This window comes from Rhinoraja longicauda, chromosome 17, assembly GCF_053455715.1.
Source record: "Rhinoraja longicauda isolate Sanriku21f chromosome 17, sRhiLon1.1, whole genome shotgun sequence".
NCBI classification, from domain to species: domain Eukaryota; kingdom Metazoa; phylum Chordata; class Chondrichthyes; order Rajiformes; family Arhynchobatidae; genus Rhinoraja; species Rhinoraja longicauda.
The window spans coordinates 21,078,202-21,097,334 of record NC_135969.1 but is presented as its reverse complement, the minus strand read 5'-3'; the positions used below and the strand labels follow the sequence as shown (position 1 = coordinate 21,097,334).

Sequence of the window (19,133 nt, the reverse complement as noted above, 5' to 3'; positions counted from 1 at the left end):
CAGAGACCCAGGTTCGATCTTGACTATGGGGGCTGTCTGTGTGGAGGTTGTACATTCTCCTTGTGACCGTGTGGGTTCCCTCAGGGTGCTCTGGTTTCCTCCCACATCTCAAAGACATACAGGTTTGTAGGTTAATTGGCTCAGGTAAGTTGTGAAAATTGTCCCCAGTGTGTGGGATAGTGCTATTGTATGGGGTGATCGCGGGTCGGCACCGACTCGATGGGCTGCATCTCTAAAGTCTAAAGATGATTGAGCTGAGCAACTGGGATCAGCAGCAATTTGTGATCAGCAGCAATTTGTGATCAGCAAGAGAACGCTGCAGATGCTGTGTTCACACTCGGGATTGGTGTCGTGCACACTCATTCCTCTGTCCGCTCAGTGTTTGGAACCAATGCAACGGGCACTGAACAAACTGTGCCAGCCTGCCCAGGTCTAAACCGACAGCCAGCACTGACATACCCGGCCACTCCACCATCTCTCAGATGCTATCCCACAGCCAGCACTCACATACCTGGCCACTCCACCATCTCTGATACAATCCCCATAATGAGCAGAGAAATACCTAGCCACTCCACCATCTCTCAGATACTATCCCCACAGCCAGCACTCACATACCCAGCCACTCCACCATCTCCCGGATGCCCCGGAAATATTTCTCCTCCTCCTTCTCTGGGTTGGTGTCGTCGTACCGGAGGAAGCAGATTCCGTTGTTTGCCTGCAAGGCATGTTTGCCTCCGTCAGTGACTGTCGGTCAGTAAGCGGAACCCTAACCTGCGGCCCTCGGGGCCATTGGGAGAGGGGCAACAGGCGTGTACAGCCAGTGTTCACGGCTCCAGGAGGAGGAGCAGTGGGCTCGCAGGAGCGGGGGCCATCCACTCAGAGATGAAGCCAGACTGAGCAGCAGCCCACAGCACCGTGGACTCTGGCCACGGGACAGGTGAAAGGCACTGCTCATAAGGGAACCAGGTCATCCAGGTACAAGGGCAGTGACCCCTGGACCTGGGGACTCACCCAGGCCCAGCATGGTCGTGCCCCACCATGCTCCACCCCCCCCCCCCCCCCCCACCCATGCGCACGGGCACTCATCCTGATCGAGCGACCCCTGGGTGGTCTTGCCCCACTGTGTCTCCACCTCCGCACATGGGGGCTCACCCAGGCCCAGCGACCCCCTGGGTGGGTCCTTCTCCACCGCGTCTCCCCCACCCCCCCCTCCTCCACACATGGATACACCCTCACTGAGCTGCCCCTGGGTGGGTCCTTCCCCACCGCGTCTCCCCCACCCCCCTCCTCCACACATGGATACACCCTCACTGAGCTGCCCCTGGGTGGGTCCTTCTCCACCGCGTCTCCCCCACCCCCCCTCCTCCACACATGGATACACCCTCACTGAGCTGCCCCTGGGTGGGTCCTTCTCCACCGCGTCTCCCCCACCCCCCCTCCTCCACACATGGATACACCCTCACCGAGCTACCCCTGGGTGGGTCCTTCTCCACTGCGTCTCCCCCATGCCCCCCTCCTCCACACACGGACACACCCTCACCGAGCTACCCCTGGTCAGGGTCCTTCTCCTGAACACCTCCCTTCCTCGCAGATGTGGACTCACCCCGTGCCCTCCCTCCACCTCCCAAGCACATTGGCACTCACCCTGGCGTAACCAAAGTTGAAGTTGATGGCCTTGGCGTGGCCGATGTGCAGAATCCCGTTGGGCTCTGGTGGAAACCGTGTGCGGACCTGGCAAACAGCAACGGGGTAATGAACACATCCCCTTCGTATCCAGCATCCGAACGCTCCTCGCTCAGTCTGTACCTCATCCCAAACTGCTCCTTGCCAATCATTTGGAAAGTCTGCCCAATCCGGGTGGTCTCTCCCTTCACTGGTGGGGGTGGCAGGCTGGGGCCAGACTGGGCTGGGCTGCACTGGGAAGCTTATGATGAGGGCAGGAGAACGGCCAGGGAACCCTGGGCCAGACCAGCACCTCATCACCAGCCATAGACACACCTGGCTGCAGCGCAGGAGGATGAGGGGTGACATTGTAGAGGTGCTCCAGATCATGAGGGGGATAGATAGAGTGAATGCACAGAGACTTTCATCTTTCACATTGTCCCCAAACCAACGCCCTCTTCAAAACTGTAATGGAGCATCCCAAACTCAAACCAGTTCCATTTGCCCTTGTTTGGCCCATATCCCTCTAAATCAATCCATGTGCCTGTCCAAATGTCTTTTAAATGGTGTTCTAGTACCTGCTTCAACTACCTCCTCTGGCAGCTCATTCCATACACCTACCATCCTGTGTGTGATAAAGGTGCCCTTCGGGTTCCTATTAAACCTTTCCCCTCTCATCTTAAACCTGTGTTCTCTGGTTCTTGATTCCTGCTCACTGCTGTCAGAAAACCAACAACAGTGACCAGGGATGTGACAGTGCCTTGTCACATCCCTGACCCCAGCTAGGAGGAGGCAGCAGTGCGACACAATGCACAGGGCCACGGGGCCTGGGAGCCAGCTGCCACAGAGGGCACGCTCAGGGAAGGGGTGGTGTCAGGGGCATTGTACCTGGCCTCCTGTAATCTCCAGGTGTTTCTGCAAAAGCTCCATAGTGTTGTCTGTCACAACGTAACCTTCCGTCTTAAAGTTTTCACCTTCAGTGAAGAAAGAAAATTAATGACCACCTTCCATGGTGTAAATGACCAGGAGCTGCGGGCCACAGCATCCATGCCCAGCGTGACTTCAGTCAATTTCAACTAGCCACCCCCTCACCGATAAACCAGCCCTCAAACTGGCACTGAAACACCTATGTCTCTCCTAACTCAGTCCACTGCCGTGCTCTCCCCACACCCCAGTATCAATCCCACTATCCCGCTCTCTCACAGCCCTGTATCACTCCCACACTAATCCCACTGCCCCACTCTCCCCACAGCCCTGTATCAATCCCACACTAACCCAACTGCCCTGTCTCTCCCCACACCCCAGTATCAATCCCACTATCCCGCTCTCTCACAGCCCTATATCCTTCCCCACACTAACGCCACTGCCCCGTCTCTCCCCACAGTCCAGTATCAATCCCACACTAATCCCACTGCCCCAATCTCCCCACAGCCCTGTATCAATCATAAGATCATGTTATAGGAGCATAATTAGGCCATTTGGCCCATCAAGTCTACTCAGCCATTCAATCATGGCTGATCGACCTCTCCCTCGTAACCCCATTCTCCTGCCCCATAATCTCTAACACCCGTACTAATCAAGAGTCTATCTCGTCTTAAATATATCCACTGACTGCCTCCACAGCCTTCTGTAGCAAAGAATTCCTCAGATTCACCACCCTCCGACTAAAGAAATTCCTCAAAGATAGAAAAACTGCTAGAGTAACTCAGCGGGACAGGCATCTCTGGAGAGAAGGAATAGGTGACGTTTTGGGTCAAGACCTTTCTTCAGACTGGCTAGTCCAAGTAGAAACATCCTCTCCACATCCACTCTATCCAAGCCCCCACTAATTCCACATCTCCACTCTCCCCCACAGCCTGTATCCATCTCCACACTAATCCCACTGCCTCTCTCACTGCCCAGTGCATTCCAGGTACTCGCTACTCTCTGGTGAAGACTGTCCCCCTCGGATCCTCCCCCTCACGCTACCTCCTGCAGTCATTGCCCTGCTCGAGGACCGTCTCCCACTTCCTCTGCATTCCCTGACCTCAAGTTTCCTCCTCCCACCCCCTACTGTCATGCTCCGTGATGTGGAGGCTGGTTTGGTTGAACTGCACGGGCGGGGTGGGGGCAGTTGGTGACCCCTGGGAGGGTGGCACACTCACCAGGCCGATGGAACTTTATCGCCTCTCCCCGCAGTTGCTCCAGCACGGATGCAGAGTGTAGCTTCAGCTGATCTGTGGGCGAGAGGAGGAAGACAAACCGTTACCCACCACTGACCCACAAGGAACACCAGGATCCCGCCGATCGGTGACTGTGACCTGCTGTTGCAGAGTGGTGCTTCTATAAAAGAGACATTTGGAGGTACATGAATAAGGTTTAGAAGGATATGGGCCAATTGCGGGCAAATGGCACATGCTTAGATGAGGTAACTTGGTCAGTGTAGATGGGTTGAGACGAAGGGCCTGTTTCCGTGCTGTGAGACCCGGACGTGCAGCCTTGGAGACGTTGTTTAGCCAACCTTGCAGTTACCTGTACACGGTGTACTGACTGGCAATGCACATTGGGATGAGCTGCATGGGTGCTGGTGAGTGAACTTCGCCATGGTGCCGAAATGCTTTGGTGCTGCTGGAACTGCATCAATTGAAGAAAGCGGAGGGGGATGTGTTGTATCGTCAAGCGAGGGCTGCTGGTGAACTATCAGGGGAGTTGGGCTAGGTGCTTTGTACAGCCCAGCAGCTAGGGGGCGCTGGTGGCAAACTGTGAGAATGGAGGTTGGTGCGTTGTATCAGCCAGAGGATCAAGGGGCCGGTGGTGAATGAGAAGGGATTGGTGCGTGGTACTGGCCGGTGGGTGGTACTGGCCGGTGGGTGGTACTGGCCGGTGGGTGGTACTGGCCGGTGCGTGGTACTGGCCGGTGCGTGGTACTGGCCGGTGCGTGGTACTGGCCGGTGCGTGGTACTGGCCGGAGGGTGGTACTGGCCGGTGCGTGGTACTGGCCGGTGCGTGGTATTGGCCGGTGGGTGGTACTGGCCGGTGCGTGGTACTGGCCGGTGGGTGGTACTGGCCGGAGGGTGGTACTGGCCGGTGCGTGGTACTGGCCGGTGCGTGGTACTGGCCGGTGCGTGGTACTGGCCGGTGGGTGGTACTGGCCGGTGGGTGGTACTGGCCGGTGGGTGGTACTGGCCGGTGCGTGGTACTGGCTGGTGCGTGGTATTGGCCGGTGCGTGGTACTGGCCGGTGGGTGGTACTGGCCGGTGGGTGGTACTGGCCGGTGGGTGGTACTGGCCGGTGCGTGGTACTGGCTGGTGCGTGGTATTGGCCGGTGGGTGGTACTGGCCGGTGCGTGGTACTGGCCGGTGCGTGGTATTGGCCGGTGGGTGGTACTGGCCGGTGCGTGGTACTGGCCGGTGCGTGGTATTGGCCGGTGGTGAACTATGAGGACAGTGGAGGTTTGTGCATGGTATCGGCAGCATCTTGGAGAGGCCGTTGGTGAACTATGACTCTTTAGTCACAGGGTAGTTAATCTGTGGATCTCATTGCCGTAGCGGGCTGTGGAGGCCAAGTCAGTGGATATTTTAAAGCCAGAGATAAAAATTCTTGATTAGAACAGGTGTCAAGGGTTTTGGGGAGAAAGCAAGAAAATGGGATTAGGAGGCAGAAATGATTGAATGGCAAGAGTAGACTCGATGGGCCAAATGGCCTAATTCTACTATAATTTATGAACGTGTGAGAGTGAAGGTTAGTGCGTTGTACCGGCAGTAGCTTGGAGAGGCTGGTGGTGAACTATGAGAGTGGGTGTTGGTGCGTTGTACCGGCTGGCCACTCGGAAGGGCTGGTGGTGAACAACGAGAGTAGGGGTTGGTGCTTGGTACTGGCCGGCCGCTCGGAAGGGCTGGTGGTGAACAACAAGGAGAGTGGGGGCTGGTGTGTTGTACCGACCGGCCGCTCGGATGGGTGGTGGTGAACTCTGAGAGTGGGCGTTGGTGCTTGGTACTGGCCAGCCACTCGGATGGGTGGTGGTGAACTCTGAAAGTGGGTGTTGGTGCTTGGTACTAGCCGGTGGTGAACAACAAGGAGAGTGGGGGCTGGTGCATTGTACCGGCAGCAGCTCGGAGGGGCCAGTGTTGAAGCCATCACAGTGCACCATCTCCGGCCTGCCTCACACCATTCCTCCGATGAGGCCACTGGAACTTCTGGTCAGGAAGGCCGCCATTCAGAGGTCCACAGCTCACCCAAGCAGAGGCGCCCAGTGCCTGTGGGAATGGCTCGCTCGTCAGCCACAGCGGGGTGTCCAGTGCCTTCCAGTGTACAGTGGCCCTGCCAGTGGGAAGGACATTGAACCCTCTGCACTCTACCACTGCGCACCTCCCTCAATCGCCAATCTCCAACATTGCTCCAGAGGTTAGCCGTACAGAAGCAACACTGCTGTCTGCAGCGATACCTCTGTCGGTGTGACCGTGTGACCACAGGGGGCAGACTGACCCTACACTGGGGCTCTGGCTGACTCATTCCGGCTATTATATCGGGCCTGGGAAATTCTTGAAGCTGTAATAAAACTGAGCACGTTTGTAGTACGGTTAACCCAAGAGCCTTACATACAGAAGGGCTCCAGTGTTTGGTTAACACATACACTTTCTGAACATAAATTTGGATATTTCAAATTGGCAGTGACATGATTGGATACATGGGAACATTAGTGAACACAGTAAAGGTAATTTAGAAGTCACCTTAGGAGAAGCAGTCATCACAGTAGGGAAGTGGTTAGATTGCAGGGCATATCGCTCTACACATATGTGCATGATGTCAGGCCAATACAACTGAGCATGCGATGTTCCTATTTAACTCAAAAACAAGGACAAAACTCTTTCATGAGGATTTGCAACTCTAGTCTTCAGGCGGCAAAGTTTTGGCGCCATCCGGCGCGGCCTGGAACGTGGCAACTTCAACAGCCTGACCGCGGGAGAAGACGGCAGGGGAAGAGAAAAGACATTCTGGCCTTCCATCACAGTGAGGAGGTGACTGGAGGAGACTCACTGTGATGGATGTTTCTTTTTTGTTTGTTTGTGTTGGTTGTGTTTGTGTGTGAAATTGTTTATTTTTATTGCTCTTATTGCTGGACTGTGGGTGACCTTTCATTTCACTGCACATCTTGTATGTGTACGTGACAAATAAAATTGACTTGACTTGACTTGGGGTGAACAGATTCTTAAGCAACAGAGTGAAAGGTTACTAGGCAGTCAGAGGTTACAATCACATCAGCAATGCTGCCATTGAGTGACAGAGAGGGCCAAGGGGATGCGCAGCATTGCGGCTGCTGCTGATTTGCACGTTTAGTTGCGGGCAGTCGAGCGTCACTGGTTAATTAACCAGGAACCACTTCACAGGACGTTATTTTCACAGGCAATGCATTAAGGGCAATTAAATGATTACAGGTCTGGCTGTGGATAATCACAGCGTGCAGCCAAACAGAGCTAGTGATTTAAAACTACCACCGCAAACACTCAGGGGTCAGGCAGCATCTGCACGAAGGCGGAGAGAGGCAACACTCCCCATCAGAGACCCTTCACAGAACAAGTCGGATTTTATTTTCACGTATTTATTACTTTGAGCTGTGTTTTGTGCCTTCTGCTTCTATTTAAGTGTAATTATATTAGCTCTTTCATGTTTGAATCCCCGCTGCCACACATGCAACCCTGCCTGTGCAAGCCGAGCTTGGTCCCACCGTCACCCACCACCACTGCTGCAGGGAACAGATTTGACCTTGTTTCAGTGATATCCAGCCATGACACCTACCTCCCCCCCCCACCCCTACCCCACAGTCCAAGCAGTGGCCTTCCATCCAAAGCTCACCATTGTTAGATCCCTCTTCCTTGTCTTTGAGGCCACTTCTTGGTGCCTTCTCCTTTGGAGTCTGTAGGGAACAGAATAACAAGAACCTGCTGAGTTGGATCCCACAGATGCTGCTCTGTGGCAGTCACTGGGAGCTGGAGGACGTACGTGCACTGAGGACTGTGGCGGAAAAATAAAACTGGGAAGGCGGCTCAACCGTGGCTGACGAAGGAAGTCAAGGATAGTGTTACAGCCAAGGAAGAGGCATATAAATTGGCTAGAAGAAGCGCCAAACCAGAGGACTGGGAGAAACTTAGAACTCAACAGAGGAGGACAAAGGGATTATTTAAGATGGGGAAAAAGAGCATGAAAGAAGGCCTGCGGGGAATATAAAAACTGACTGTAAAAGTTTCTATAGGTATGTAAAAAGGAAAATATGAGTGATAGCGAATGTAGGTCCTTTACAGTCAGAGACAGGTGAATTTATAATGGGAAACAGGGAAATGGCAGAACAGTTAAACGAGTACTTTGGTTCTGTCTTCACTGTATGTTTCTTTTTTTTTTTCCTAATCAGATGCGCAGCACTTTGGTCAACGTGGGTTGTTTTTAAATGTGCTATACAAATAAAATTGACTTGACTTGACTTGACTAAGGAAGACACAAACAATCTCCCGGAAATACTAGGGGACCGAGGATCTAATGGGAGGGAGGCACTGAAGAGAATCCACATTAGTCTGAAAATGGTGTGAGGTAAACTGTTGGGACAGAAGGCAGATAAATCCCAGGGCCTGATTGGTCTGCATCCCAGAGTACTCAAGGAGGTGGCCCTAGAAATTGTGGATGCCTTGGTGATCATTTTCCAATGTTCTCTCGATTCTGGATCAGTTCCTGTTGACTGGAGGGTAGCCAATGTAACTCCATTTTTTAAGGAAGGAGGAAGAGAGAAAATGGGGAATTATAGACCAGTTAGCCTTACATCAGTAGTGGGGAAGATGCTGGAGTCGATTGTTAAAGATGTTATAACAGCGCATTTGGAAAGCAGTGACGGGATCGGTCAAAGTCAGCATGGATTTATGAAGGGGAAATCATGCTTGACTAAACTTTTGGAACTTTTTGAGGATGCAACAAGAATGGATAAGGGAGAGCCAGTGGATGTGGTGTGTCTGGACTTTCAAAAAGTCCCACAAGGTCCCACATAAAAGATTAATGGGCAAAATTAGAGCACATGGTATTGGGGGTAGGGTACTGACATGGATAGAGAACTGGTTGGCAGACAGGAAGCAAAGAGTAGGAATTAACAGGTCCTTTTCAGAACGGCAGGCAGTCATTGGTGGGGTGCCGCAAGACCCGGTGCTGGGACCCCGGTTGTTTACAATATATATTAACGATTTAGATGAGGGAATTAAATGTAACATCTCTAAGTTTGCAGATGACACAAAGCTGGGTGGCAGTGTGAGCTGCGAGGTGAATGCTATGAGGCTGCAGGGTGACTTGGATAGGTTGGGTGAGTGGGCAGAAGCAGTATAATGTGGCTAAATGTGAGGTTATCCACTCTGGTTGCAAGAGCAGGATGGGTCAGATTAGGAAAAGGGGAGGTGCAACGAGACCTGGGTGTGCTTGTACGTCAGTCACTAAAAGTAAGCATGTAGGTACAGCAGGCAGTGAAGAAAGCCAATGGCATGTTGGCCTTCATTGCAAGAGAATTTGAGTTTAGGAGCAAGGAGGTCCTACTGCAGTTGTACAGGGCCCTGGTGACACCGCATCTGGAGCATTGTTTGCAATTTTTGTCGCATAATATGAGGAAGGACATTATTGCTATTGAGGGAGTGCAGCTTAGGTTCACCAGGTTAATCCCTGGGATGGCGGGACTGACATATGGTGAAAGAATGGGTTGACTGGGCTTGTATTCGCTGGAATTTAGAAGGATGAAAGGGGATCTTATAGAAACATATTAAATTCTTAGAGGATTGGACAGGGTAGATGCAGGAAAAAATGTTCTCAATGTTGGGAGAGTCCAGAACTAGGGGTCACAGTTTAAGAATAAGGGGTAGGCCATTTAGGACTGAGATGAGGAAAAACTTTTTCACCCAGAGAGTTGTGAAACTGTGGAATTCTCTGCCACAGAAGGCAGTGGAGGCCAATTCACTGGATGTTTTCAAGAAAGTTAGCTTTAGCTCTTCGGGCTAAGGGAATCAATGATATGGGGAAAAAGCCAGAAAGGGGTACTGATTTTGGATGATCAGCCATGATCATATTGAATGGCGGTGTTAGCTCAAAGGGCCGACTGGCCTACTCCAGCACCTATTTTGTATGTCTATGACTGCTCAGTGAGGTGGGGGGGTCAGAGGGCAAGTGCAGCTCATAAAGCAGGTATGGGTTATGCCTCATCACATCTCCTCCCACAGCGTGCCCCTCCCTCAGTACCACTCCTCCCACAGTGCGGCGCTCCCTCAGTACCCCTCCCTCCCCACAGTGCGGCACTCCCTCAGTACTGCCCCTCCCACAGTGCGGCACTCCCTCAGTACTGCCCCTCCCACAGTGCTGCACTCTCCCAGTATTGCCCCTCCCACAATACCTCCCCTCTCCACCAACCTGTCTAGTTCTACGTCATCTTCGTAGAACTATGCATCTGCACCCCAAGGTCTCCTTTCTAAAACCTTCCCTCGGGCTCTACCATTTACTGTGCAAGTCCTGTCCTGGTGTGCACTATCAAAATGCAAAATCTGATATTTATCCGAGTTACTGGCCCATTGACCCAGTTGTTCAAGATGCTGTTGTAATATTAGATAATCTTCTTCACTGTCCACCATTCAGTATTGGTGCCGCCTACAACGTGCAAACCATGCTGCCTACATTCACATCCCAATCGTTAATGTGGGATGCTCCCTCAGAAGGGTTTGCATCCAACGAGCACATTCGAAGTTTACAAGATGAGCTGAGGGAAGAAATACCTTGGTCTTCTTTTCCAGGTCAGCTTCAGTCTTTGGACCAAGTAAGTTAAGAACCTGTGAGGTGAGAAGGGAGGCATTAAAATGGGGAGAGAGCACAAGCTGCTCAATCACTATGGTTGCCTTGTTTTTGTCAAGTTACTGAATTACAACAGAGCCAGGAAGTTTTCCTTGCCTTTATGGACGGACATTCATTTGTGACTGCCTTTCCCACAGCGAGTTTCAGCAAAACAGGGGTGCAAGCACTGGCCAACGATCTCAGGAGAGCAATGCAAGGGCAAGGTTACAAAGGCCGACCTTTAGTCTCCCAGACACAAGGCAATGTGACGCAGTGTTTCATTGTCACATTTGTAAAGTAGTGAGCTTTCAAAATACGATACCGGCCGAATCAAAATGAGCCTGTTAATGAGTGTCTGATCCAAAAGGGGATTGTAAAATTATCTCAATTATTTTGCCAAATACAGACCGCCAAGCATTTTAAACAAGAAAACCAGATTGGCTTGTTGTTTGGTAGTAATCTGAATAGAAACTAGGCCGGTAATAAACCCTGGCATTTGTGTCCTCATAAACCCAACACTGAGCCGATTTCACGAGGCCTCAGGCCTGACCCAGATTGCCTCCCCGTCGGGGGGCAGACTGCAGACACATCAAGCAGCACACAAGCAGCCCACATAACTCGGTTACACTTGCCTGTAGGTCCACTTCATTCTTGACAAACTTCCCATCTGCCCACTTCAGCTTAGTCCTCACATCACCTGGCGGGGACAACAGTTCACACAGGTTCCATTCCGGACGTGATATTAAAAGCCCCCACATCAGCGCCTCTTCAGAAAACTGAAGTCACCAACTCCTTTAGAGAACTGCCTTCTCCACTCAGTGAGACCCGCCGAATCCAACAGTGCAGGAGGCCATTCAGCCCATCTGCCTGTGCCACACGCCGGCTCTCTAACCTGAACATTTCCCCCCAATTTATCCAATTGAAAATACACGAGTCTGCATCCAGTGGCATCAAAATCACAGTAACATCGCAGAAAACATTCCTCCTCACTTCCCTGCTCCGCTCTGGGCAAGGGAAACAGATGCCCAGTCAGGTTCCTGATCACCACAAAACACTGACAAGCTGTGGACTATCTGCTTGCACTGAGGTCTCTGGGCCTTTCTGCACTGTATTGAGGTTATTAATTGAGTTTTTTTAGTTCATTATGTTATCTATGAGTATTGTGTTTACAGCCCTGTTAAGCTGCACGAGAAAGAATGAAATTGTTCCATTGTTGTTACACATGACAATTAACCACTCTTGAGTTACATATGACAATTAAACACAAGAGATTAATTTTAGCAAGACCAAAAGAGGGCATAGGAAATGGCAGGGCCCTGTAGTAGAGTGTTGTATAACAGAGAGACCCAGACGTGTAAGTACATAGTTCCATGAAGTGTCGACACATGTAGGCAAGGTGGTGAAGGCAACGCTGGCTCCATCATCGATCAACGTATAGTGGATGAGGTGTCATGGTGCACAGTGCAAGACATTGGTATGGCCTCATTTAAAATACTGTGTACAGTTCTGGTCACCTGCTCCAGGACGGATGTCATTAAACTGGAAGGGGTAAAAAAAGATTTGAAGATGCTACTGGTTTTGCACGGATTGTTATGTGGAGAGGCTAGAAGGGCTGGTGCCTCTCTGCCTGGAGCCGAGAAGGCGGAGGGTTGAACCTAGCGGCTTATAAAGTCATCAGTTATAGATAAGCTGAAGAGCCACAGTAAGGGAATCTAAAATTAGAGCACATACCTTTCAGGTGAGAGGGGAAATGTTTAAAAGAGACCAGAGGAACGACCTTTTCACACAGAGGTTGGTGGGTATATGGAACACGTTGCCAGAGGAGGTAGTTGAGGCAGGTACAATTACAACATATACAAGACACATGGTCAGGTAGCTGGAAGGGATATGGGGTAAGTGGGTCTAGCTTGTTCAGGCAATGGTTGGCATGGGTGAGTTGAGGTCAGAGCTGTGCTGTTTAACTCCATTTCCTCTTATCCCAGATTCCCTTCTGAATTGTGAAATGCCTGAATAACATTGAAGGTCACTGACCCACATCCACTCCTCCGGAAGTAGTTTGGTACACCCCCACCACAACAAGTCAGGACTGAGACAGGTGTCTGCACATGACCCCCAGGGAGATGGATGGGCTACCAGACATCTCACCCCCAGTTCACACTCACCCATAAGCAGCCCCATGTTAAACCTGTAACGTTCCAACATTATGTTGTTCCTGTACTTGCTGACTGCTGTTTCGACCTGGGTGGACACAGAAGCAATGTTATAATACACAGTGGAAGACTGCTCCATCTGCATCAATACCATGCAAAATATGATCAATAGGATTACTATGATCAATATCAATACTATTGATAACTAATACTACGTCATAATCAGTCTGAAGAAGGGTCTCGACCCAAAACGTCACCCATTCCTTCCCAGAGATGCTGCCTATCCCGCTGAGTTACTCCAGCATTTTGTGTCTACCTTCAATTTAAACCAGCATCTACAGTTCTTTCTTACACCCTACTCAATAATTTATTTCTTTAAAAAGAGGAACAATTTATGGTCGAGGACACCACCATAAATCGGCAGACCAGAATAGAGAATCTCCACAACTCGGTCTTCAAGCTTTGAAGAGAGCTGATCGACCTGAAGTTTTGGTTCTTTCTCGCTGTGCAGATGCTGCCTGATCTGTTGTTTCCAGCTATTTCCATTTTCCTTCAGGTTTTTGTACTTGCTCTTGCCTAAGTTTGGTGGTGTCAAACAGTTTGGAAAGGAGCACTGCTGTATAAATCGCAAATAAGAATGGTGGGACATTCAAATGTAACTTAGCAGGAGCAGCGTTAACAACAATGTAAAGAAGCTGTACCTGGACATCACACTTTCTGCTGCCTCGACCTGCAACCTCTGGAATTCCCCCCAATCCCTGCACAACCGTCTCCCACTTGAAGGTAGTCCTACTTCTCATACAGGGTTATTATTCTGACAGCACATAGGTAGGTTGCTGTTAAGTTCTGTTTGATAATGTTTCTGTGAATCACTTTGAGATTATTATCAGGGGTGTGGCTGCAGGGAAATACAGGAACGTTTGCCAATTCACAGGGCATGAAGAGACTGATGAAACGATGAACCCACACCTGAGATGGAAACCTCAGTACCTCCCTCTGCACTGGATCTTGGACCTCAGTCAGTGTGGATTGGTAACAACTCCTCCTCACTCACCATCAACACGTACACCTCAGTTAGACACAAAAGCTGGAGTAACTCAGCGGCACAGGCAGCATCTCTGGAGAGAAGGAATGGGTGACTTTTCGGGTCGACACTCTTCTTCAGACCCGAAACTTCACCCATTCCTTCTTCCAGAGATGCTGCCTGTCCAGCTGAGTTACTCCAGCTTTTTGTGTCTATCTTCGGTTTAAACCAGCATCTGCAGTTCCTTCTTACACATTCTGTGTACACCTCAGTGCTGTGCATGTAACCCCGTACTCTACTCTCCTTACACCATTGATTGTGTGGCTCAGCACAGCTCCAATACCATCTCTACATTCACCGATAACACCACTGTGGTTGGCTGCTTCACGGGTGGTGTCGAGTTGAGTGGTGCCGCAACAACCTCTCGCTCGATGCCAGCAAGTAATCGCAACCTCGGAAAGAGGAAGTCAAGAGAACTCGTGCCGGGTTGCATTGGTGGGTCGGCAGTGGAGAGTTGCAGCTTTAGATTCCTCAAATCAAGTCAAGTCAATTTTATTTGTATAGCACATTTAAACATAACCCACGCTGACCAAAGTGCTGTACATCAGTAAAGGGTACTAAAAAAGAACATACAATACCACACAAACCTAGCAACACAGGTTACAGCGGGTGTTAATGCCCCGTGTGCCCTGACCTGGGCCCAGCACAGAGATGTGATCACAAAGGCGGCTCACCATCCCCCATTAGTTTCTTACATTTACAGAGATTTGGCTGAATACTCTAACAGACTTCTACAGGTGCACTGTAGAAAATAACCTGACTGGTTGCATCGCGGCCTGGTACAGCAATTCCAATGCACAGGAACGCAAGAGGCTGCAGAGACTGGTGGACTCAGCCCATCACAGGCAGAGCCCTCCCCATCATCAACAGCATCGACACCAGGCGCTGCCCCAAGAAGGCGGCATCTATCATCAAGGATCCCCCACCATCCAGGCCGTGTCCTCTTCTCACTGCTGCCATTGGGCAGGAGCTGCTGAAGCCTGAACTCCCACACCACCAGGTTCAGAAACAGCTACTTTCCTGCACCCATCACTGATGGTATCCTTCTATGGTATCTTACTCTTCAAATGCCTGAAGAAACCTTTCTTAAACGTGTGACTGTCTCTGACCCCCACCGACTCTTCTGGCAGCGAGTTCCAGATACCAACCACTGTAAGAGAAACATTCCCCTCAGATCTCCTTTCAAATTCCCTCTCTCACCATCAACCCATTCCTTCTGGTTTGTGATTGTTGGTGACATTGACACATGGAAGCTGAAGCTCTCCACCAGCGCACTGAAGCAGCACTGATATGGACTGGGGGGTGTCCTCCACCCTGAAGCCCATGACCAGCTCCATGGTTCTGCTGACACTGAGTAATCAGGCAGTGCGCTAACGATAGCTGCAGTGATCCGTGGACCAGTAGATGCAGCAGAGGTACACTCACCGCCTCCTCGATCTGTTCTGGTGTCACCATCACCCCAATGCCACATTCTCTCTCAAAGTCGGTGATGTCAATCGAATCCAGACGGTGGTTTTTAATGTAGTCCACAGCAGCTAAGGGAAGAAACAGAATGATTTCTGTTTAACTAGATTGGAGATTTGTGAATGCAGGCACTGGTGAGAAAGGTTGGCAATATGGGTGTAATGCCACAGGAGTAAAGACAGCACAGCAAAGTGGAGGCAAAATGGGCACGGATGCAGATTAACAACCAACGCAAAGAATAGCTAAAACAATACAAAAATCATCGGAATCACAGTTTAATAAGAGAAATGTCAACAGGTCAGATAAGGAGAGAAGTGTAAAGCCTTAGGTAGGAATGTGTGTGGTAGAGGACTGGGGGGGTGGATAAAGAGAAAAGGGGTTCTTGGGGGGTGGTAAATGAGCATGGAGGAGGGAAAAGGAGCAGGGTGACCGGGGTGAGTGGGGGAGGTTGGGAGAAATGTGCACGCACCAGGTGAGGGAGGTGGAGTCAGGGGAAAGTGGTGGGTTGAGGTGATAGTATTTGTAATTGGGGAATTCAATGTTCATACCGTTGGGTTGTAAGCATTAGTTGATTGTAGAAATGACCTACAATGGCATGAGCACTTGGTGCGTTACCCGTACCATTTCCCATCACTGTCCCAACTGATCGTCTAGTTTAACCTGATTACACAAGCGATTCATTTACCGTTGAGCTGCAGGTCGGAGCCGACTCCTTTGGTGGCGATGTACTTGACGAGGAAGCCCAGGTGTTGCTGATCCTTGAGGCGGGTGGCCGCGTTATACAGCAGTGTGCCCGTACACCTGTCCACAGCACAGCCCAGGATCGCCTCTGCCTGAGGATGGGAGAGACCACCGGTATGGCTATTGGCTTATTACTGTCAGATGTACCAAGATACAGTGAAAAACCTTGTACGCTATCCACTCAAATCAAACTTTGCAGACTATCCAGGCAAATGAGTACAATCCAGCCATACACAAGTACAACAGGTAGTACAAAGGGAAAAATACCGGAATGTAGTTTTACAGTGGTATATGGTATAGATACAGAGAGAAGGTGTAAGGTCTGCTATGAGGTAGGCTGGAAGTCAGGACAGCTCTCCAGCTCATGAGGGTCGGTGAAGAGACTAATAACAGCGGGGAGGAAGCTGTTCCAGAATCTGGTGGTACATGCTTTGAAATGTTTCTATCTCTGCCCAATGGGAGGGGGAAGTACGGGTGGGTTTGAACTAAAAAGTGGGGGGGGGGGTGGAAGTCAACAACGTGGACGCGTATCCGTGCAGCTAACGGGAAAGAGAGTGTAGGAAAGGTCAGGTTTAAACTAACAGGGCAGGGGGATGGGACCCAATGCAAGGAGACAGAGGCCATAAAAGGAAGACAGAAGCAAAAGGTAGGATAAGAAAAACTAACCTGAAAGCTTTGTGCCTTAATGCGAGGAGCATTCGAAATAAGGTGGATGAATTGAATACGTAATTAGTTGTTAAGGGATATGAAATAGGTGGAATTACGGAGACATGGCTCCAGGATGACCACGGCTAGGAGCTAAAAGGGCTAAAGAGGAAGATTGGACTTTATTGGCTTCCATCACAGTGAGGAATATGGGGAATCCGCTGTGGTGGATTTTTATGTTAACTTTTATATAGTTGTGCGTCTTGTTGCTTTTATGGCTGCATGGAAAATCGAATTTCACTGTACCTTAATTTGTACATGTGACAATAAATTGACTTTGACCTTGATTTGCAGGGGTATTTGATATTTAGGAAGGACAGACAGAAAGGAAGAGGAGGTGGGGTGGCATTGCTGGTTAAAGAGGAGATTAATGCAATAGCAAGGAGAGACATTAGCTTGGATGCTGTCGAATCAGTATGGGTAGAACTGCGAAATAGCGAAGGGTAGAAAATGCTTGTTGGAGTTGCATATAGCAGTAGGGTGGTTGGGGATAGCATCGAGCAGGAAATTAGGGATGCGTGTAGCAAAGGTATCATGGATAACTTTAATCTAATATAGATTGGGCCAACCAAATTGGTGCTGAGGAGGATTTCCCGGAATGTATATGGGTTGGTTTTTTAAACAAATATGTAGAGGAACCGACTAGAGGGCAGGCCATCCTAGATTGGGTATTGTGTAATGAGGAAGGATTAGTTAGCGATCTTGTTGTGCAACAGTGACCATAATATGGTGGAATTCTGCATTAGGATGGAGAGTGACACAATTAATTCTTGACTAGGGTCCTGAACTTGAATAAAGGAGACATTGAAGGTATGAGATGGGAATTGGCTAGGATAGATTGGCAAATTATACTAAAAGCGTTGACAGTGGAGATGCAATGGCAAAGATTTAAAGACCGCAGGGATGAACTTCAGCAATTGTTCATCCCTGTCTGGCGAAAAAATAAAACTGGGAAGGCGGCTGAACCATGGTTGACAAGGAAAGTCAAGGATAGTGTTAAATCTAAGGAAGTGGCATATAAATTGGCCAGAAGAAGCGGCAAACCATACGACTGGGAGAAATTTAGAACTCAGAGGAGGACAAAGTGGTAAATTAAGAGGGGTAAAAAGACCATGAAAGAAAGCTTGCGAGGAATAAAAAAAGTGACTGTAAAAGTTTCTTTAGGCATGTAAAAAAGAAGATTAGTGAAGACGAATGGAGGGAGGAAATGAAGGGAATCCACATTAGTCAGATAATGGTGTTAGGTAAACTGTTGGGACTGAAGGCAGATAAATACCCAGGGCCCGATGGTCTGCATCCCAGAGTACTCAAGATGGTGGCCCTAGAAATCTTAGATGCATTGGTGATCATTTTCTAATGTTCTCTCGACTCTGGATCATTCCTATGGACTGGAGGGTAGCCAATGTAACTCCACTTTTTAAGAAAGGAGGGAAAGATAAAACAGGGAATTATAGACCAGTTAGCCTTACATCAGTGGTGGGGAAGATGCTGGAGTCGATTATTAAAGATGTTAAAGCAACGCATTTGGAAAGCAGTGACGGGATCGGTCAAAGTCCGCATGGATTTATGAAGGGGAAATCATGCTTGACTAATCTTTTGGAATTTTTTGAGGATGCAACAAGTAGAATGGATAAGAGAGGGCCAGTGGATGTGGTGTATCTGGACTTTCAAAAAGCCTTTGACATGGTCCCACACAACAGATTAGTGTGCAAAATTAGAGCACGGTATTGGGGGAAGGGCACTGACATGGATAGAGAACTGGTTGGCAGTCAGAGAGTAGGAATTAATGGGTTATTTTCAGAATGGCAGGCAGTGACTAGTGGGGTGCTGCAAGACAGTATTGGGACCCCAGTTGTTTACAATATATATTAACGATTTCGATGAGGAAATTAAATGTAACATCTCTAAGTTTGCGGATGACATAAAGCTGGGTGGCAGTGTGAACTGCGAGGAGGATGCAATGAGGCTGCAGGGTGACTTGGATAGGTTGGGTGAGTGGGTAGAATGGCAGGAGCTGTATAATGTGGATAAATGTGAGGTTATCCACTTTGGTTGCAAGAACTGGAAGGCAGATTATTATCTGAATGGTGTCAGATTAAGAGAAGGGGAGGTGCAACGAAACCTGGGTGTGCTTGTACATCAGTCACTGAAAGTAAGCATGCAGGTACAGTTGGCAGTGAAGAAAGCCGATGGCATGTTGCCCTTCATTGCGAGAGGATTTGAGTTTAGTAGCAAGGTAGTCCTTATGCAGTTGTACAGGGCCCTGGTGAGACTGCACCTGGTGTATTGTGTGCAATGTTGGTCTCCTAATTTGAGGAAGAACATTATTGCCATTGAGGGAGTGCAGCATAGGTTCACCAGGTTAATTTCCAAGATGGTGGGACTGAGGTATGATGAAAGAATGGGTTAACTGGGCTTGTATTCACTAGAATTTAGAAGGAGGAGCGGGGACATAAAATTATTAGAGGTTTGGACAGGGTGGATACAGGAAAAAAAGTTCCCGATGTTGG

General features: G+C 49.6%; 1 protein-coding gene across 1 annotated transcript in view; it reads right to left on the bottom strand.

Moving 5' to 3' along the window:
- Window positions 1-19,133, bottom strand: part of qars1 (glutaminyl-tRNA synthetase 1) — a 35,032-nt gene that overhangs the window by 15,199 nt on the left and 700 nt on the right. Inside the window, exons 2-11 of the mRNA XM_078414292.1 lie at window positions 15,863-16,010; window positions 15,139-15,248; window positions 12,642-12,717; window positions 11,112-11,176; window positions 10,425-10,478; window positions 7,495-7,555; window positions 3,807-3,878; window positions 2,551-2,636; window positions 1,645-1,731; window positions 616-715 (exon numbers count right to left, since the gene is read on the bottom strand). Coding sequence (XP_078270418.1) covers window positions 616-715; window positions 1,645-1,731; window positions 2,551-2,636; window positions 3,807-3,878; window positions 7,495-7,555; window positions 10,425-10,478; window positions 11,112-11,176; window positions 12,642-12,717; window positions 15,139-15,248; window positions 15,863-16,010 — 859 coding nt within the window. The remainder of the gene's footprint in view (window positions 1-615; window positions 716-1,644; window positions 1,732-2,550; window positions 2,637-3,806; window positions 3,879-7,494; window positions 7,556-10,424; window positions 10,479-11,111; window positions 11,177-12,641; window positions 12,718-15,138; window positions 15,249-15,862; window positions 16,011-19,133) is intronic.